At 41.6% G+C, this 21,468-nt stretch overlaps 1 protein-coding gene across 1 annotated transcript in view; it reads right to left on the reverse strand.

The window, feature by feature from the left end:
* Window positions 1-3,993, reverse strand: part of COL22A1 (collagen type XXII alpha 1 chain) — a 36,170-nt gene extending 32,177 nt beyond the window's left edge. The window contains exon 1 of the mRNA XM_064703219.1: window positions 3,886-3,993. Within this exon, the coding sequence (XP_064559289.1) occupies window positions 3,886-3,986 (101 nt within the window). The 5' untranslated portion in view covers window positions 3,987-3,993. The remainder of the gene's footprint in view (window positions 1-3,885) is intronic.
* Window positions 3,994-21,468: the final 17,475 nt, after the last annotated feature.

Below are 21,468 nucleotides of genomic sequence, written 5' to 3' on the forward strand. Positions count from 1 at the left end.
ACATTTAATAGGGTTTTTACATTTGGTGAGGAAGAGTGTAATTGAGCAATTTGACCAATTTTACGACAGCTAAGCCCGTAAATATGAAATGTAACCCATAAGATCTGCAAAACCAAGTTGGAGGAAGCCAGTTAATTTAAACATGCTTCATATCACCAGAGGCTCTTAGAATGACAGGAGGAAAAAAAAAAAAAAAAAACACAAGGAAAAGGAAAAGGAAAAGGAAAAGGAAAAGGAAAAGGAAAAGGAAAAGGAAAAGGAAAAGGAAAAGGAAAAGGAAAAGGAAAAGGAAAAGGAAAAGGAAAAGGAAAAGGAAAAGGAAAAGGAAAAGCTGTAGAAGGATGTCTCTCATACATCCTTGGCAGACATCTTTTTTACTTCTACTTGGAAACCTCAGTGATGGAATAGATACATCGTCTCTAGGTAATTTCTTCCTGTCTTTCTCTGTCCTACATGCTGTAAAAAAAAAGAGGAATCTGTCCTAAATCTCACTTGCTGTCATTTAATTTTCCCAAAACATCTTTTTTCCATAAGAAACCATGTGAGCAACTTGTTCTCCTGTGCTTCCTGCAGTATTTTCTGTTTCTCAGCTCTCCCTACAGTCCTTTACTCACTAAAAGACCAAAAAAGGCGTCAGTAATTCCACCTCCACCATACTTCATCTCCTTCACTTTGTTAGAAACAGGAGACACTGAGGGACCTCTTGAGATCATCTCATCTAAAGAAGGTTTTTCTTGTGCTTACATTTCATTGATTGACATTATTCCCATTCCTTCTTGTCCTGTCAATGAATATGACTAAGATTCTGGCTGTGTCTCCTTTGCTTCCTCCCCATCAGATATTTATACACATGGGTAAGATCCTCCCTCACTGAGTCTTCCCTTCTCTAAGCTGAACAAGGTTTTTTTGTCTCTGCTCTTCTTAATATGCAATATTTGTTTAGGAAAAGTAAGAAAAAAGGAACCTTTCAACCAGTTCCATGTTCAGTGTGGGAGTTTTTGGTGGCTTTTTGTACAACTTCTTCTCTTGGTAGGGGACAAATGATGACACCAGGGAAGGAACTCATGGAGAAACTTAAGGCAGCTGACTGAAGTCAAAGCTGACATCAGGAGACACAGAAAAACACACCAAGGTATCATGCCCTAAACAACCCAAGACTCTGTATTGGTACAACACTGTGCCAATATAAAGAGCAAATAGATCATGACCAGAAGCTTGGCCAAGCATCAGGTAATTCTCTGAGTTGGTAGCCAAGATCATGGCCAAGTCAGGCAGAACCAGACCAGGCAAGAGAAACCTGAGGATGGACATGGCCAGCAGGAAGGCCCTGGAGCCACAACTAGGAGATACAGAACAAAAGGGTGAGCCAAAATCTTGGCATTAGCCAAGACACCAGTATTGAGAAACAAGTCTGAGCATCCAAAACCAGAATTCTGCAGCACAGTTTTGGCCAGAAGATCCACTGAGAAACTATGAACAAGCAGTAGGACAGCCCCAGTTACATGAAGAGTGGGAAAAACCACCAGCCAGATTCTGGGGCCAGTCCTCAGACAACTGCAGAGCCCTGTGAGGCCCTCAGTGATCAGGTCCTTGACTGAAGCCAAGCTCTGGCTGCTGGGTTTGCTTGCTCACAGATGATGCCTCACCACAAGGAGGAAGAAAGTTCATAGTTGTAGGTTACAGATCAGAAGATGAGTAGGCACATTTCCCAGACAGCTAATCTGGCACTTGGTAAAAGTACTATTGCTTGTATAAAAGAATACAAATCCTTTAAGCAGATAATAAAGTGAATTACATATATTACTCAGTCGATGATTTTGTATCTAATTATGAGTTGTTGCTATCTGTTGCTAAACATTGCTGGAGGTTATCTGTGAGCCACGACAGATGTTTTTGTTTGGTTTATTATTCCAGTTATCGGTTTTGAGCAGCTTTACAAGATTTCATTTTCTGTGAGCAATGACCCCATATGCAGCATCTCAGAGTCCTGGCATACAAATGCTGAAATGAACCAAATATGCAAACACCTTCCATGGTGTTATAACCATTTGGGTTCATTCCCAAACCACAGGAGTGTGAAAGTTACAATACATAAGGCTGAAAATGTGAAAATCCTCCTTGAATTCCATGTTTCAGAATAATTCAACAGGAATTTTATTCACTTCAATCTACAAATTAGGGATGTTTTACTTCTAATTGTCCTGGGTGATAAAATATTCTGCTTATTTTAAGGGCACCAGCAAAAACAAATAAATGGGTGCAATGTGAGCAGATGGAAAGCCGTCATAGCTGGTTGGTCTGGCTTCACTCCCTCAGTCTTTCTGAGAAAACAACAACAGAAACAGCAACAACAAAAAAGTTCTTCAACCCTTACTTTGAAAAAGGAATTCAAATGGACAAATCTCTGTAATCTGTGCTTTCTCCAATGGTTAATTAAATTCATCCTTAAAAGCACGCCCTTCTTCCCTGCTGGTTTTTGATGCCAAGTAGCCACTGCCTTTCAGCCTACCATGACCCTTTACCAAAATTTGATTTTCCAGACGTTCCTACAGAGAATGATCCCTTCAGTTGTTGGCTGCTTCTTAACTTTACCTGTCTACACTGCAGTTCTTGGATTTCTCACCATCAGACTTGCTTCTCAGGTCTTCAAACTGTCATTCACTCCATTTCTACTGACTGAATTATTGAAAATAAGGCTGGACACAGCAGCAGTGGAGACTGAGATGTGTGATATGAAGATTATCAGCTCATACTTGACAGTTCCTGTTTATTCCAAGAATTGCTCAATTTTTCATAGTATCACCCAGAACCCAGAGATTACAGTGAGACAAATGAAATAGGTTTCTTACTATCCAAGTGAAATAAGTTTATAGTTTATTTCCATCCACACTCAGACCAGGTATATATGTACCAAGCCTAAGACATCTTTAGCTGGCTGTGTTGAATCAGATCACTGATCATGACTCTGTTTGCCCTTAGACTTGCTGTCATTTATAGATTCTATAGAAAACAGTTTTCCTCTCAGTATATATATTTTTTTAAATTGTATTAACATGGAGAAAGAGGGGGAGGGAAAAAGAGCATGTCAGTCCTGTTGGTTCCAGGATGAAAAAAATACATTGCAAAATCAAGGAAATGTAATTCATACGACAATCTCAAAAATGCAGTGAGCTGAGAAAAATAGCTAAAAACAGAATAAAAAAATAACAGGCCTTGTCCATAAGAAAGAAAAGAAGTATTATTGATTTTTTTAAGCTGAAGTTCAAACCAGCACTGAGAAAATTACTGCAAAAATGTTAATGATGACAATTCAATCCATGGCTCATAGTTAGACACTGAAATTATGCACTCACTCTTTTCAAGGCTAATGCTAGCAGGGCTCAAGTGACAACTCAAAGAAACATTTATGATAAACTGTGACACAACTAAAAGACGCTGAGGACTGACTCCACATTGACACAGGATTAAAAACTGCTCATTCTTCTACAAGGCCAGAATCCACATTTGCTGCCTGGTCACAGCATCTACCAGCAAGTGGTCTCTTGTGTTTAGCACATTTCTATCTCAATGGGAGTGAAATATTCAATATTCCCTTTAGAAGCTATTTAGGTAGCCCTAAGTTCTTCTGTAAATGTCTTGATACTGCTTCTCAAATCATTGAGCTACACCAAGCACAACTCATATTCTGCCAGGATGGAGTCTGCAGTGACTGCTGAGACTCCTGACCACGTTGTGCATATTCTGTGCCAGCTGAACTCAAACAGCTGCTCAAAGCAGAAATATACCTGTAGGTACCAGATAACTACTACAAAGTTAACCTAGAGGAACCAAATAATGTAAGGCAGAAGTTCAGATGGAAATAAAGTGAAAACCCAAAGTACTCACTCAGTTTTCTGAACAACAGGAAAGCTTCCAAGCCGTACATAAGCACTCTGAATCCCATCTTCTTTCATTCCAAAAATCTGCTTCACACTGAACGAATCCATCAGGTCAAATCCTATGTGTTGGAGAAATATAAATAAAAGACATTAATCAATCGTATGTGTTACAGAAATATAAATAAAAGACATTAATCAGGTAGTGGGACATGCCTCCAGTTGTACTTACATGGATCTCTTAGCCTACAAACAGCACTTCAGAAATGAGCCTTGTTCTTGTTGGAAAAAGCCAAACAGAATTCTGATATGATCTAGTCCTGTCAGCCCAAAAACTCAAAACCAAGCTTAAATTCAAGCTGTCACAAGCTTGAACAGAGATTTCCAGAAATCAGTAGCTAATTTTTGCACTGCCACAACATCCTGAAGATGCTGCATAATTCATTAACTCCCATGCAGAAAAATGCAGAGGTGCAGACTGAAGCATTTATTCACAGAATAAGAGAAAACACAGAATGTTTTGGGTGGGAAAGGGACCCTCAGAGATCATCTTGTTCCAACCCCTCTGCCATGGGCAGATGTGGGAGTTTTTCCTGGAGGGGATGGGCCGAGACCTGACCACACAGCAGACAGATAGTGTTCGATGTCCCAGTACCAACACCAAGTCTTGTGAGAAATCACAATGGATAACAACATGAAAAGCAAAGGATTCTGGGACTGACAGGGAGTGGCTATGCAGATCAACCACCTGTGATTGGCCAGAAAGCTTCCAGAACCTTCTATGAGAGACTCTGTATATCTGTGTCGACCCCACTTCGGGGTCGTCTGAAACAGAATGTTTCAGAACATTCTGAAATCTTATGTTTTGTTTTGCACTCTCGTTTGTGCCCCTTTTATTTATTTATTTAATACATATCTTCATTTTTGGCACTTCAGTGGCACCTGTCTCTCCTCTGTTGCTGCACCACTCGGCTGCACCACCAAGACCGGAGCATTTCCCCACACACCCCATGGATACCCAGGGTGTTGTTCTGACCCATCCCTGGCTGCTCCACTGCTGGCCAGCTCAGAGATCACCAACAGGCAGTTGATCAACCTGATCCTTCCCCTAGATCAGGTTTCTTAAGGTTCCATCCAGCCTGGTTTTGAAAACTTCCGGCAATGGGGCATCCACAGCTTCTCTGGGCAACCTGGCCTAGTGTCTCCCCACTCTCACTGTAAAAATGTAATGGTCCCTATCCAAGCTAAATCTACCCTCTTTTAGTTTAAACTGTTGCCTCTTGTTCCATCACTATGGACCTTGATAAAAGGTCTCTTTCTTTCTTGCAAGACCCTTTCATATATTGAAAGGCCATGAGAAAGTCCCCCTGGAGCCTTCGCTTCTCCAGGCTGAACATCCCCAACTTTCTCCAAATTTCTTCACAGCAGAGATGTTCCAGCTCTCTCATCTTTTTTATGGACCTCCACTGTGTATCTACTCCAATGGTCCAGACCTTTACCACCAAAACTCCTTGTCCAAGAAACTTAACCACACACATTTTTCATATAATTTTAATACAACTTAGTCCAATCAAGTTATCATTATCATGAGCTATTAATCTTGGCGGAAGACAGTTGCCTAAACCTTCTGACTTTGTTCTAACAAGGCATTTTTGGCTCAATCTTAAACTAATGATTTAGTTCAATCTTAAGCTTAAAGCTTAACCCAAAAGTGAGTTCAAGCAGCTCCAGCATCAACATGGGCCAGCCATAAGGAACACGATTTTGTGACATGAAGTCCCAGGTGCTAAACCCTGTGAGAGTGGGGGTACAATGGTGCCACAAATGGTTCCAGTTCCTGGAGATGCAGAACTGTGTAGATGCAGACATCCTGATTTTAGCTCCAAACTGGCTCCACAGGGTGCAAATCCAATCATCCACTCCCAGAACCAAACACACTGTGGAGTTAGAGGCAGAGGTGCTGTAAAAGGCAGGTTGTGAGCAACTGAGCAGAGAATAAGTGTTTTAATTTTATTCAGACGATTCCAACATTATCTCCCCCTCACACATGCACAATTACACACATTAACTCTTGGTTTTGTAATTCCAGCACACAAACCTGGTGACATAAGTGTAGCTTATTTGGATAAATTACTTTTAAACTATGGCAGTTCTTTCAACTTTGTTCAGTTAGCGAGCTCTTGAAGCTTTTTTAGGATAGATAAACATTTTTATGTGATGAAATTAAGCCTGAAGGTTATTGGGTTTCTTAGTTGTCCTTCTCAACCTTTCAGGCTGAAAGGCACTGCAGAGCTTGAAAACAGCTTCAACAGGAAAAGGCACCAAACTAATGATATTATTCTTCCTAAGAATACCTTACTATTCTTATTATTCACATTTATATGAATAAATAGGTACAAAAACCGGTGTGGGCCAATACCAAGGCAAATCAAACTAGCAAAAAGCAAATAAAATGTAAAGCTTCCATCATTTTCTGGACCTTTTTTCTGAAGAAATTGCTTCTTCTGAGGACATATAATCTTAATTGTTTGCAAAGACAGAAATGGCTGTCTGGTGCCAAGTTGAGCCCTTTAGTATTACAGTAACTTTCCTGGCTGTCAAGAGCTTTTCCTATTTGTCCACTCTATTTTCAGCTATTACTGGGCATTTGGGAGGGCAAACAAAGCAGTTAAAGTGCTCCAGGGCCTCGTGGCTGCAGCTCATAATCACCTCTGCAGCAACTCCAGTGATACACCGCTCTGACACACTGCAATCAGCCACGATTGCAGCTGTAAATCAGGGAAAACAGACCCCACCAGAGCATGAGAGCTCCCTCCTGGCTGTCACAAACAGCACCATGACTTGTCCATACACTCATTCCCCCACTCAGTGCATATCCCATATCCCTCATCCACAGTGCCACAGGAGCTGAGGGAAGTAATTGAGAGCTGCTGGCAGGGAGAGACCACTCTGACTGGGCAAGGGAATTGTCAACCACTCACAGGAGAGGAGCTTTGGATGGAGGAGGCTGAAATGCTGCCCAGGTGACATCCTAATGTCCACTCACCAGAGGCCCCAGGCTGTGAAATCCTGCTCATTTCACAAGTCTTTAAAGCTCCCTTGCCAAAAATGCACAAGTGCAATATACAGTGACAAGAAGCTCCTGCCAAGTGTTCCCATCATTTGCTCAGACCCAAAGCTGCTCTTGTTATCTCTGACAACTCAAATAAATGTTCATATCATGAGCAGTTCTGAAGCTGTGCACACTGGTATGCTTTTCCAGTGGAAACAAGCATCAGATTCACTCACCCTCTTTTTTTTCCCCTGAATTTCCTATCAAAATGCACTTTTAAAAGCCTAAACAACACCCTTAAACATAAATACAGCTATCAAAACTACTTTTTTGATACATAATTTGGTGTAATGAAAATAAGTCATGCTCTTACAATATAATCCCATTTACATTTAGGATTGGATAAAGCACAAAAGTAAATCATAATAGGATTTTTTTTTCTTTTATATAGACTATGGATTTACAAATTAAAAATTGCTTTCTCTGTTTTTAATTAATTGATGAACGAGGATAGCTCTTTGAAAAATTAAATGCAGATCCAGGGGAAAGTTAAGTCCATAGGTGTGTCAGAGGCCACACTCAGAAGCAAAGGGTTTTTTACTTTAATCCCACTATTAATTTATTCTGTGCCAAATATAAATATTGGCCAGCTGGTAAGATAACCTCCACTCTTGGATACTCTATTTACAACCTTAAAGTTAAGAGACACTTCGGTTGCTGAAAGATTTCAGTAGAATTACAGAAAATTTGTCATCAGGCCATACACTAAAAAATTAAGAACTCTGCCAAGAATGAGATGTATCTCACCTAACTTTAGCTGTCTGAAAAGGAGACATATGATGGATGCAGGCTTCCTCAGTTTCCTTGTGAGTCAGCAGAGAAATTTAGGAGTCATTAAGATAACTCATCTTGAAGACAGGGTGAACCCCCAACTGAAGTGCCTCCATTTTTCAGCAAAAAGGGAGCCCAGACAGGAATTTTTAATAAAGTTGTCTCACATGTATTCTGCTTACAGGGAATGCTATCCACTTTGTGCAGGGAATAAAGCAGAGGTAAAGAGGACAAAAACTTTAACAAATCCCACATAACTTACATTCACATTGCTTTATTTGCCATCAGAATTGCATAAAAGTTGCAGATTTTTAAATTCAGCTTGATTAACCAGCTATGATTTTCAAAATCACTTCTGAAGAGCAAAGGAAGAAGCAAACCTAAAATATTTTTATTTGAGCTGAGAAAGTACTCTAGGCAGATTACCCAAGTGGAACACACAAAGAAACACACACACACACACCTTGGCAAACCTTCAAATTACTTTGTGAATTAAGGGAACGTCTAAGATTGTTTCAGCTGAAGGACAAGCAAATATATTATTATCATCACTATTACAGCTACTAGTAGTATTACTACTGTTAGTACTAATATTACTCCTATTATTATTGTCATTTTGTTTAGTTTGTGTGCCTGGAAGCCCTTTGCATGGATTATATTCCCTTGACTTTAGGAAAGGAACTGGGATTGTGAGGGAGACAACATGAAAGTTTTAATTTTTATTTTTTTAGTCTTGAATTACAATATTAATTTTAAAAATAAGCAATGCTGTGATCACTTCTGCAACACCTGACCAGGACATTTCACCTTGCATTGTTTATTCACTAACAGTGCAGTAAAAACTGCTCAGTGAGATCTTTCCCCAAAGAGTTAAATGTGTCACACAGCATTTCTGTGCTGGAGTTACAGCAGAAATAGTCTGTTCTTTGGTTTTCCCACCACCAAGGAGGCACCACATTGTCAGTAGCATATGGAAAATGAAATGCCACATGTAACTTCCCAGTTCTCTCTGCAAGTGAATGGGAAAGAACAGAGCTGCCTAAATTAGCAAGTGCAAAGATGCTGTTACCTCTTGCACCATGCCCAAGCACAGGGTGAAAGGATAGGATTTTTTTATCCTCAGCTGCTTTGATTTAAAAGCTGGCTTTTTGTTTAGCAGGGCAGGTGTGGTTTCCCAAATGGCTCATAAATTGCTTAATCAGTAATGCCATAAACATGGCATTTAATAAATGCTCTTTGATCTTAAGCCTCTTACTTCATTAGGGCTTCTAAAACAATATGTGGCCACTGAAACCCTCTAACATGATTACATCTCCTGAAAGCCAGCAGACCCTAGTCCATATTAAAATTAAAATAGTGAGCTGAAAGAGAAGCTCAGATTTGCAACACCATACTTGGCTTGAAAAGTAATTTCTTATGCACTGCTCTGCTGATCAAATCAGCCAAATGTCTCAGTGCCTGAGAGTTATAACCCCCTTACAGGAAGCAGCCTGTTTTCCAGAAGCAGAAAACACACCCAGATCTTTCTGTTGCAGGGAGAAGATGGCAAAACTTGGCACTGGACAATTTATACATTATCTAACTGCAACATGCAGCCAGGTTCTCTTTTAAAGGAGAAATGTCCACAGTGCACCCAACACCTCAAAGTCAAAGGGTGATCCAACAGCTCTGTACTCATTCTGTGATCCTACAACGTTGTTTCAATATTTTTATTTGAAGGGACCATGGTTGGTTGCCCTGAGAATGGGCTGTATTTCTGCCTGGCTCCATTACAGATCTGATGTGGGCAGCATGGTGAAGCTGATGTGAATGTTGAGATTTTTCTGATTTTCCTGTCTTCAGGGCAAATAACCCACAAAAAAACAGAAAAAGAGAGGAAAAAATGTCAGTTTTATTAGCCAGAAAACACAGCAGTGAGCACATTTGGAAAGGCTTCTCAAAGCAGGACAGAGTCATTGACTTCTTGTTTTGCCCAAAGCAGCTTTCTGAAAAACATCTCTTGCTTTGTGTCCCCAAGGATCGCAAGATAACACTTGCAGGGGAACAACTGGGCTACTTCTAATTGTGAAAGTTTTTTGGTGAGACAATAGCCTGGAGAGGAATGTGAAAAGTGAGAAAGGGATCAGGAAAGGCTCTGGACATCACAGCCTTGAGTGAGGTGTCTGGAATGTATTTACTCCAGTGGATTGCCAGCCACGAGCACTAATGTCAAACAAAGCAGCTTTTGCAGGAAATGCTCCATCCTCTGCTCTTGCTTAAACTCCCAGCTGAATTATAAACCTTGCCAATGCATTGATGAAGTGTCACCAATGGCCATGATCAGAGGAGTTGTCATCACCTGCTGCCTCACTAACACTTCTGAAAACAGCAATCTGTACAGCCTGTGACAAAATAGCTCATGCTGCTTTTACTGGAGGATGGTCAATGGCACTGAGCTTTATTCAGTGTGTGAATTCCTATGAAAAACAGTAACACCTGGGAGGCTTTCAGCAAATACATGAACTTGTCTGACATCTCTGCCCTCTTGAAAGTTTTCACAGATTTCTAGTGCCCACAGAGAAGAGCCTGCATGCTCTCAGTGTTCAACTCCTCCGGTGTGGTCTGCAAGGTTATTGCCACTCTAAGGAGTTCTCATTTTTGTTATCTTAATTAATTTCTGTGCTAATATATACTCTAAAAAAAAGAGGGAAAATATGCTGTCATGCCATAAAGTAAGGTTTAATGAAATAGGTCTAGCAATAGTTATGTCAAGGCAGTGTAGAGGCGGTTATTTTTTTTTTCTCCTGTATCTAGACATTTGGCATCCTTGTCTTCCACAGTGCTCTATGCTGAAAGCAGCAAATTCTGGACAGCCAAGATGTGGTTCAGTTCAGAGCTGGAGTAGAAGTGTCCAAATCCCAAAGGAGAGACTATTTACTTTATTCAGAATGTGTTGCTGTTATTGTTATTGTAGCCATTATCTGCTACAGCATTTTTGCTGCTCCTGACATTTCTTTCTCCACAGGAAAAGAAACCCTGTCAAGAGCTGAGTGAGTACCACATTTTAAGATCTCACTGAAGTGTCCATCTCAAAAGATTGTTGCCCTCATCTAATCTAAGCCTACTTTCTTCCTGTTTGAAGCCATTTATCCCTGTCTGATTGCCACATGCATTTTTAAAATGTCTCTCCCCAGCTTTCCTGTCAGCCCCCTTTAAGTACTGAAGGTTGCAAGGTCTCCTTGGCCCCCTCCCTTCTCCTGGCTGAGCATCCTCAGATCTCTCAGCCCATCTTCACAGCAGAGGTGTTCCATCCCTCTGAGCACCTTTGTGGCCTCCTCTGGACTCTCTCCAACAGTTCCACATCTTTCTTATGTTGGGTACCCCAGAACTGGATGCAGGACCCCAGATGGGGTCTCACAAGGACAGAACCAAGGAGCAGAATGCCCTCCCTCACCTGCTGCCCACAGGGCTTTGGATGCAGCCCAGGACCCTTCAGGATTTTTGGGCTGCAAGTGCTCATGACTGAGATATGTTGAGCTTCTCATCCACCAGCACCTCAAGTCCTTCTCGTCAAGGGCTGCAATCAATACATTCTCTGGATTTGGTCTTGAGATTGCTCTGATTCACGTGTAGGACCTTGTACTTGGCCTTGCTGAACTTCATGAGGTTCAGCCCCACCTCTCCAGCATCTCCTGGTCCCTCTGGATGCCAGCCTTTCCTTTCAGTGTGTGACTGCACTCACAGCTTGGTGTGCTTAGCAAACAAAGCCGAGGGTGCCTCAATCCCATGGCCCATGTCACTAAAAAAATGTCAAATGGTGTCAGCCCCAACACCAACCCCAAGGTACACCACTCACCACTGGTTTCCACTTGGACATCAAGCCATTGACCACAGCAGTTTGAATGCCAGCCCATCCAATTCCACCTGTCCAATTCCCATCTCTCCAATTTAGAGACAAGCCTGTCATGCAGCACAGTGTCAAAGGCATTGCACCACAGCAGGTACACAAGTCTTGCAGTTCACACTGCTCAGACCTGTGCTATTGCAATTGTTTGTAAAAATGTTTTTCCAACTGTCTCTGGCTGTCAGAAGAAATTACTTACAAAGCCTTACAAAAGACAAGAGTTCTTTCTTCTTGCCCCGTTTATTTCACCGTATTCTACCTCTCCAGAAAAGATGGAAAAAGAAGCAGTCAGTTTTTGGACGGACAATTCACACCACATTCAGCTGTCCCAGAAGTTTGATTCATCATCATCAGTCAGCAGCGGTTCCCTGACTTACCCCCAAAACATTAAGGACAGCACCTCTGGAGGAACAAACCAGAGATTTATTGGCTGCCCACAAGCCCTGCATGAAGCACTGCAGTGATGACTAAATGGTTTGAACAGGTCACTTAAAAAATTAGTTAGCTTGCAAGGGAATTTTGGAACTATAAAACTTTCCAGAGTCTATAGATTAAGGGTCTCAAGAGTGCTTTAAAGAGGTTCTTGCCATTAACCTTTTTCTCCACTGATGTTCCAGCTGGGATTCAAGCAGCACTTCATGCTGACCCAACTTTCTTCTTACCAGATCCCCATATTCCAGCAGGGAGAGCAGCTAAGAGCTTAACTTAATGATGAGGATTTGCTAAAGCAGATGGAACAGGTCTTACTCTAGCATAAAAGAGATATCTTCCAGCAAGCCTAGTACCTTCTAGGTCATACTCAATAAGGCTTAGAGCACATTTTAGATGGTCTCAGCTTTATAAAATTTATATGTCAGATTCACCCCTGGGGCATGATGCCACCACTCAGGCTGTTGGATTACTGTTCCTGGTTTGCTTACTCTCCTTCCTCTCCTTCACAGCACTGGAAAATACAATTTCTACTTTTCCTTAGCCCCAGGAAAGGAACAAGCCACAAGAGTCCCATGCAGACCACAAAAAGGAGTTTGATCTCAGCTCAAGCACCAATCCACATTTGGGGTTATGAGGAGCAGAAACCTTACTTGAGGTGTTCAATGGAGTTATATTTCAAAAAGGAGCAATCTTCCAGAGGCAGTGAGGCAGGTGAACAGGCAGTCACTGAACTCAAACATGGGGCCACTCTTTCAAAAACATCAGTCTAAAGTTTCAGCCAAAACAGAGGGGGACAAATACAGCACTTGGTATCTTTACAAGAAAGAAAAGATTAACACTTCAGGAAAGATAAAATGAATATAAACCAGTAAGAAAATTATGCCAAAGATAGGAGAGAGAATTAAAAATAGAAGCAAGTAAGTGAATACACAATCCTAGCCACCTCACCTTGTGTAAAGGCTGTTGTAATCTAACCCCCAGCCTGCTGTAGAAACAGGAAATAAATTCATGTACACAGCAGCTGCCTCTGAGGCAGCACCTTTCAACACCTGATCCCATGTTAACAACACAACACTTTATGTGGTGCATTGTTCTGTTTATCTGCATCTGTCCCCTGCTTCTCTCTTACCCTTCTGCCTCTTCAGTTTTCAAACAGTTGCAAGTGCCATATTGAGCAACACTGAAAGCTGGTTTTGACACTGAACCCTTTGGCTCATTACTGAAGGCTTTTCTTGTGTTGAAGTCATCTCCATTTTCTCAGTAATGGACACTCGGCTTGGTGCCACAGGCCCTCTTTCAGCTCCTTCCTGCTCCAGTGATTTACAAGATTAAACAGGAGTTCATTACTCCTTTGATGTCCTTTGTGTGCCAGATAGGCTTGTACCAGCTGAATTACCTGAGACTATTTGTATTAGGTTCTGGTTTTAATTAGTTCCCCTATTTTAAAAGCCTCTTTTGAGTTCCTCAGGTGTCAAGGTGTTTTGTGTTCCTCCAGAAAACCATAAAATGGCACATCTGGAAAGTCATTCCTTGGGATAGGGATGGGAGGACCTCAGTACAAGCAATTACTTTTTAATTTTAGTATTACTTTTAAGGTAAGAAAATATATTTAAGGAAAAGCATCTTACTAAGACCTGCTAGATTCTCCCTGTAATGCTGCCTGGGCTGTAAGAAAACTCAACCAATAAGCTGTTCGTGAAAATAAAAATATTTCCATTAATTTTAGGTGTGATGATCAAGGAGTAACATGAAAGCAGGTAGGGACTACTCTTTAGGAGACTGTCAAGGTGCCTTATGCCAGGTGACCAGTACAAAACAGATTAGACCTATCCCAAATCCTGTCCACTGCTGTCATCAGAGAGAATTCTCATCAGACAGACTAATTTAACTCCAAGAATTAGAAGTATTTTGTTCAGATTCTATATATGCCTTCTTCCCCTCATGTGTCCACAATAACCAGAAAGCTTGCACAGATGAAAAATCCATGGGATGGTTTCTGAAGAAGAATTAATATAAAATATTTGGACTGAAAAATATCTAAAAGTATATCACAGTTAGACAACCTATTAGTCTTTTTATAGCCAAAGGATTAGTTGCTTCTTGGGCTATGAACAGTCAAAATTGAATTTATTTCCTTTTCATCAATCTCAAATGCACTGGAATAAGAAAACTACCTGGATTGTTTAACTTCTGGGAGAAAGCAAATATTTCCAGTCAAAGAATCACTTTCATGTGCATGTTTAACTCTTGCTAAACTTTCTTTGTGAATGCAGATGTCAGAATTTGTCACTGCTGGGACTCAGAGCAGAGAAAGGCTTTCACAGGGACTGCTCTGCTGTTACCAGTTTACTTCCTGCAAAAGCACATTTTAAAGTAAATTCAGCTTTCCTTCTCCATATTTCCTGACATTTTTTGAGAAGCTCAGCCAGGCTACCTGCTCCAGCACAGACCTGATTTGTCAGGTCATTCACTGTGTCAGGAATCCATTGAGATCCATGGCTCTGTGTAACAGCTACAACTCTGACCATATTAAGAAAAATATTAATTTAAAACATAGTTTTCTTCTATTTCAAAGAACTCATCCCAGCTCTGTTGGTGCTACCCTGTTTTGCATACTGCAGAGGATGCTCCAGTATTTCCAGGCTCCTAATCCCAGTTTGGTGATTCCCTACTCCCTGTTGGGGTGACTGTACATTTTCACTCATCATTTCTTCAGTTTCCTGTAGAAGGGAAATTCCTTGGCTGACCACAAATCCCAGAGAAACCAAGGTCCCCATGTTGGATAACTGGTGGGTCTGGGCACTGGGCATGAACAGTTTAAAGCCAGCCCACAGACCTGCAGTGGCCATGCTTAGAAACCACAAATAATTTATTGGTAATTATTGGCCTGCTTGACTTGTGTTTTTTTATGGTTACTGGATATTAAAATGCCTTTGAACACAAGTGAACGATTTGTCAACCTCTGAAAAACTTCAAAAACCTTTTAAATGCAGTGATCTAGGCTATAGTGTTAGGATTAACTATTGCACAATAGAATGGTAGAATCACAGAATTATTAAGGTTGAAAAGCTCTCTAAGATCAAGCCCAACTATCAACCTGACACTTCCAGGTTCATCACCAAGCCATGTCCCCAAGTGCCACATCAACATGCCTTTAGAATCCTTCCAGGGATAATGATTCTACAAGTTCCCTGGTCAGCCTGATCCAGTGCTTGATCATCCCATCAGTGAAGATATTTTCCCTGATATCCAAACAAAACTTTTCCTGGCACAACTTGAGGCCATTTCCTCTGGTCTCTTGTTACCTGGAGTGAGAGACTGAGCCCCAGGTCACTACACCCTCGTCTCAGGGAGTTGTAGAGAGCAAAAAGGTCCCTCCTGACCCTCCTTTTCTCCAGGCTGAACACCCCCAGTTCCCTCAGCTGCTCTTCATAAGAATTGTACATGGACTCCTAAAAAATGAGCCAACAGGACCTCAGTAAGGTCAATTGCACTGCGGATATCTCATCCACCAGCCCAGAGGACAAATCCACCTCACAGCCCAAGTCCAGCCATTTTCTCCAGCTCACTGGAGACTCACATAACTCCTGTGACTGCACTTACAGGTCAGCTGGTCCTTTCCCTATTTGCTTCTCATGACTTACAGTCACTATTGCCAGATGTCTGTACATCAGGAACTCAGTTTCAAATTCAGCTCAGACCAGTTTAACATTTTCTGGGGTGTTTTTTTTTTAGAGGTATTATTTCCTCCTCTCCCCACACTTTCTAGAGAAAATGTGGGGAGAGGAGGAAATAAGAAGCCCTGAGCCCTGTTCTATTAGCACTGCCTAGTGATGCATCACTGAAAAACACGAGTCCAAAGTGTGCCACAGCACAGCAAAGCTTCATCCTTCTGCCCCATCTCTCACAAATGTCACAGCTGCTTCCAGTCCTGCCTGTGTGTGCACAACCCCAGGGATGGAGAGGAGAGTGGTGGTGTCTGCACCTGCTCCACCAGCCCTGCACACGGGCAGTCTCTGCTGGTGACCAATGTGTCTCCGCATCCTCTGTCCCCAAGCAGTGACCCCTCACAAATCTCTGCAGCTCTTCATGGACTGTTCACTGGCACCTTGGGGGCTTCCCAAGGAGACTGCCAAGTGCAGAGGGAGGGCACAATGTGGTGTCACACAGGCACCACAAATACACTTTTTTCCTCAGGAGGACATCGGTCGAATGTGCTTGTCCTGCAGATCCAGCAGCCTGGACACTCCAGTTGTCTCAAACCACCATGTGCTTTAGTGGGCAAATATAAATAGTCCCAGGGATATTGTAATTAGCTAGAGAGTCACTGGCATCTCTGGAATGTGGGCTCTGTGCTGCAAACCACAGGAGCTGGAGACAAACTGACAGCTGAGCACAGCCACTGCAGTCTGTAATTGTAGGGGACCAGTTTTACAACCAGTGCCTTCCTTGTAAAATGCCCAAACACCCTTTATAGGGTCACAGAAAAACACCATGGTCATAAATGTTTTGGAATTTTGGTTATTTTCTCATGGAGGTTTTGGAAACAGGGAAGAGTTGGAGGCTGAGGTCAGTCTGTGGGAGAACCCATGCAGATTCTGCTGCTGTTCACCCACACGGCCCATGTGGCATTTGGGAGTTAAAGTCAGGGCTTTCATGTTCCTCCCTTGCCCCATTAACACCATCCAGTGTGGGATGTTTGATGCCATGTCATTTGGTTGGAATTGTCCTTCCCCAGGGTTTATTTTTGTTAGAACTCTGAGGAAATCCCTTCAGGCCTTTCTTCACTTCCATGGCAGAATCCCCTGAAAGCAGCAGCCAGTATCTGTTGAGGAGTATTATCTCCTCTGGTAATGTTCAGGACTAGAGCTCAGCTCACACTTAATTCTAGGGATCATCCAGATTTCTGCAACCAAATCCCATATCCAGCAGGTCTACTCTAAAATACAAATAATTCAAATGTGAAGTCTTAAAAACTCAAGTATAATTCATTTTAAATAACATTCATATGTAGCTTTGATGCAATATTATGGCTCCTAAAAATGCACAAAGGTCACATCTGCAGGATGCAAAATATTATAATTGTGTTTTCCTGCTTGGTCAAAACCCTTTCTTAAATGCTGATTGAATGAAAATGACAATTCAGCATAATAAGAGGTATTAAATACAATAAAGGGGAGGAGGGGGGTGTTACTGAATGTTTTAGGGCAGATGAGTTAAACCCTCTTTTGTCTTTATTTGTCTTTTAAAAAACCCATTCAAAACACAGTGCCCACAAGAATGCTCTAAGGACTTTGTTTAAACCATTATTAAGCATTAGTTTAAAATAGCAGACTTCCTGGATGATAAAGTGATATTCTACGCAAATTCCTTCCTTTCTTTCAAAATTCCCCGTTGATTTCTAATGCATTCAGCGACATATTCAGTGTTATATTCTGAATTCACATGTTGTGTACTGTTAAACAGATGCTGCTTCACTTCACTGACAAAATTCTCTCAGTAGTAAAGCTGCCTATATATTCTTGCTCATCCAACCCCATTTCACTGTGGCACCCCTTCCTGTGTGCTACAGCTGGAGATTTCTTATTTAAATGCTTTGAGACCAGAGGGTCAGAGAGTACAAACCTCTGCTCTGAGAGGACTCCGGACTATCCATCACTGATTGCTTGTCTCCATCAGTGCTACTTCACCTCTTGTCCCAGTGCTTCATATCTCTGACAGCTTCAACCTTCTTCTGATGTCTTGGATGTATGTCTTAAACAGCTGACAGCCATTTCCTATTGCTGCCTTTGTCCTTCAGCCTGAGTGCCCCCCCCCTCTCCCTCTTGCTGTTCTCCTGATTTATGATCAGAGAGCAATATTATCTCCCCTTTCCACCTGCACACTGCAAGATTAACCAAACCCAGGATTTTAATTGCCACTCTCTGGCTCCTGAACACACTAAGAGCTCCTCAAGGCTGAATCCATCTTTCCTGAACTAAAGAGGTCTGAGCAAACTTTTCTAGATGAGCAGTAACCAAAAGCCCTGTCAAGTCTCAGGAATTCTTCCCTTCTCTACCTTGTCCAGTAACAACCCCTGCATTTTCCCCAGCTCTACAGGACTGTGGTGTACAAACTGCTGCTAAGACCCCATCAGTTCACACAGGAGGAGTTTATAGTTTATAGTCCTGATATTGATCCATACCTACCAAAACAGGCCTTTTAAACTGACCCATTTAGTTGGAAAAAAAACCCTGGGTTTTGGAGCCATTGATCCCAATCCATAGAGTGGAAACTCACAGGGTAAATTAGACCTAAAAATGGACCCTGAAGGACTTCATCACTGCACACACTCTAACTCATTATTCCCTTTCCTAGAAACTTCCTGATTGTCTCCCTGCCAGGCAGTTTCTGTCTCATTTTACATTTATTTATCTCTGCCCTTTTCCACTTCAGCGGTGACTTTCAATGCAGTACTCAACAAAAGCAGATAGATGAGATTTACTTAGTCCAGTTTGTCTAAAGAAAAGAAATCATCTGTCTTTTATAGGAAAATACTAATCTAGAGCTTTGGCTCTCCTCCACAATGGGGTTTTCTGATGCAGTTATTTGATTCTGCATGGAGCCACTTTCTCTACCTCACTCCTATTCTCAGCCTGTGACTTAACAAAATCCCATGAATCTTCCACCTCAGCCACACCATTGTTTCCCTTTATCTCACAGAGTTCCTCCTTTTATAGCTCATTTTATGTTTTAGCTTCTATTTTTAGTTCTGCTGATACAGGGTGACTCAATCCATCCACTTAGATGGAAACACAGAACTAAATGTAGCAGGTCATGATGTAACGTGTATGCAGGTAGGGTAGGCAAGAATGGGCTGGAATTGGTGATGCCTTGTGTGAAACAATTGTCTGTGCCTTCTGTTGCTACATTTCACACAATAAAAATATAAGAAAAAAATTAAAAATCCTCAGAAATATATTTGCACTCAGTTCTGAGGTCTTGTCCTTCTCTGAGAGAGGAAAAGGTGTTAAATGCAAGAAGATTTTAAATCTGTTTTCCCTGTCCCCAAAATGAGATTTACTGCAACTTTTACTCCATGAGACTGAACTTTGTGTCCATCTATAAAGAAATTTGTGCAATATATAGCTCTGAAATTCGGTGTTAGGAGCCTGTTGGGCAAGGATCAGTTCTGGTTCCTAGAGGAGCTCAAGGCACAGGTGTTAACCTGAAATCCTTGTGCACATGAGGAGATGGGGGGCAGAGTCTCAGGACTTCTGCTGGTCAGAGTGACCCCAAGATACATTAAAAAGTCTTTTTTCCCAACCTGGCTGTCGAAGAAGGAGTCAGAACTCTGCAGTTCTCAATCTCAAGGTTGTTTATTGTTTCTTATCTGTAAAATTCTTTCTCTGGCCTGCAGAGGTCTGCTCACCAGGTCAGACAGAGGCACTCTGGCTGCCCTCGGGGCAGTGTTATCTTTTTATACTAAAAACTACTTGTACAATATTTACCATAACTTCCCAATACCTATCACCTATGTTAGACAGTGAGCTTCTACTCTAAATCAATCTAAAAGTGCCAAAATCACAGCAGAAGATGGAGGCCAAGAAGAAGAAGGAGAAAGGCTGGACAGGCCCAGATTCCTCCATCTTGCCCCTTGAACCCCCATTCTAAAAACCCCAAAAAAATCTATTTTTCCACCCTGTGACAAACTGATTATTATTCTACTTAGTCTTCTGCAGCTTGCAGATCCTCATATAAGGTTTGGAATTTTTTCCATGGGTCATAATCAAAGTCACAGGTGTCTTGGGTTCTGTGCCAGGGTCTCTGAGCACCCTGGCAGGGGTTTGGGCTATCCAGGACAGCCAGAGGGATGTCCTGAATTCCAACAGCAGAGGAAGAGCCGCCCCTGAGTGCTGTCACCCACAGACACATCCCAGAGCTGAGCCTCCCTCCCAGGTGTGAGGGAGCAGGACACAGGCTGTGCCTCACAGCTGAAGGGCAATCCCTTTTGAAGTAGAACACAAAACCTTTCATCTCAACACATCCTTTTGGAATGGGAAGCACAGCACAGTGGGCCAACTGAAATTTTCCAGTTTAGCTGGAGGAAGGTAATGTTTTTCTGTTGGAATCAGACCCAGGAGCCCAGAGCCTTCAGAAAATGCTATGGAGTAAGTAAGGAGCACATAAGGAGTGGAACAGCACTTTGATTTATATGATCCATCTCCAGCAGCAAACAATCCTTAGCAGACCCAGACTATCTGTTCCATTTTTTCCAAGAAAGAGGCACACATTTTCCTGATCATCAGTAACCAGATGAGAAATAAATAATTTTCCCACCATATTGGAGCAGTCAGGGGCCTTCTACAGTCCTCTGTAATGGTGATGAGGGACTGAAGTTGTCACTTTTAATTAAATGCTGTAACTAATCTGTTGTTAAGACACTGAATGCAACAGCAAACATTACAGTGAACAGATATCCCTTAGGTGAAATAACTGATCAGCCTGACCAGATGTGCAAAAAATTAATTTCTGCTTATGGAATTCCCTAACATAGTGGGGAAAAAAAAAGCATTGTGATACTGACCAGACTGGAAGAGTGCCCAGAGGATCTATGAAGTGTCCATCTTTAGAGAAACTGAAAACTCAATTATACAAGGTCCTGAGACGTCTTATATAATTTTAAAATGGGCCAAATTTTGAAGGAGACCCCATTTTGAGTGGGATTTTGGACTAGATGATTTCCATAGGACCCTTCCAACCTGAACTAACATAAAGATCTAAGACATCAAAGTTATCTTTTATGTTCTGAACACAAAAGAAGATCTCAACATTCTGAATATTGACTTCTTTCCTAGGAGGGAAGAAGGACTTGAAGATAATATGAAAAATACCTCAAAAATATTATAGAAGAGCCTAAGAGTCTATAAATATATATATATATATATACACATATGTAAATACTACTGCATATAGGCATGCACACCTCACTCTACCCAAAACTTTGGTGCCAGATCTGAATTGGGATTCCTGTCCTATACATTGCTCAACAAAAGATATTTCTCACAAGTGAAATAAAAGCATAGAGTCTACTAGTTAGCACTTCAATCAAAATTCAGATAAACATGAACTGGAAATAGGAATCCACTTGTAGCTGCATTCTTCTAGAAAGGATCACATAGAAGGTGATCATCTGAGAAGGGACACAATCCTCCCACTCATTCTGAGCAGCAGCTTCCACTGCAGATAGGTTTATTCAGACTGAGTTGCTCCAAAGTTTGCCAGCCCAGAGACAAAAGGACTTTCAGAACAGGTTAATTCAAGACCCAGCAACAGACATCAGTTCAAAATAGGTGTTTGGGGATAATCTGCTTGGGTCTAATGGTCACAAAAAATGTTACCCCCCAACACTATCA

Source organism: Zonotrichia leucophrys, chromosome 2, assembly GCF_028769735.1.
Source record: "Zonotrichia leucophrys gambelii isolate GWCS_2022_RI chromosome 2, RI_Zleu_2.0, whole genome shotgun sequence".
Classification (NCBI taxonomy): domain Eukaryota; kingdom Metazoa; phylum Chordata; class Aves; order Passeriformes; family Passerellidae; genus Zonotrichia; species Zonotrichia leucophrys.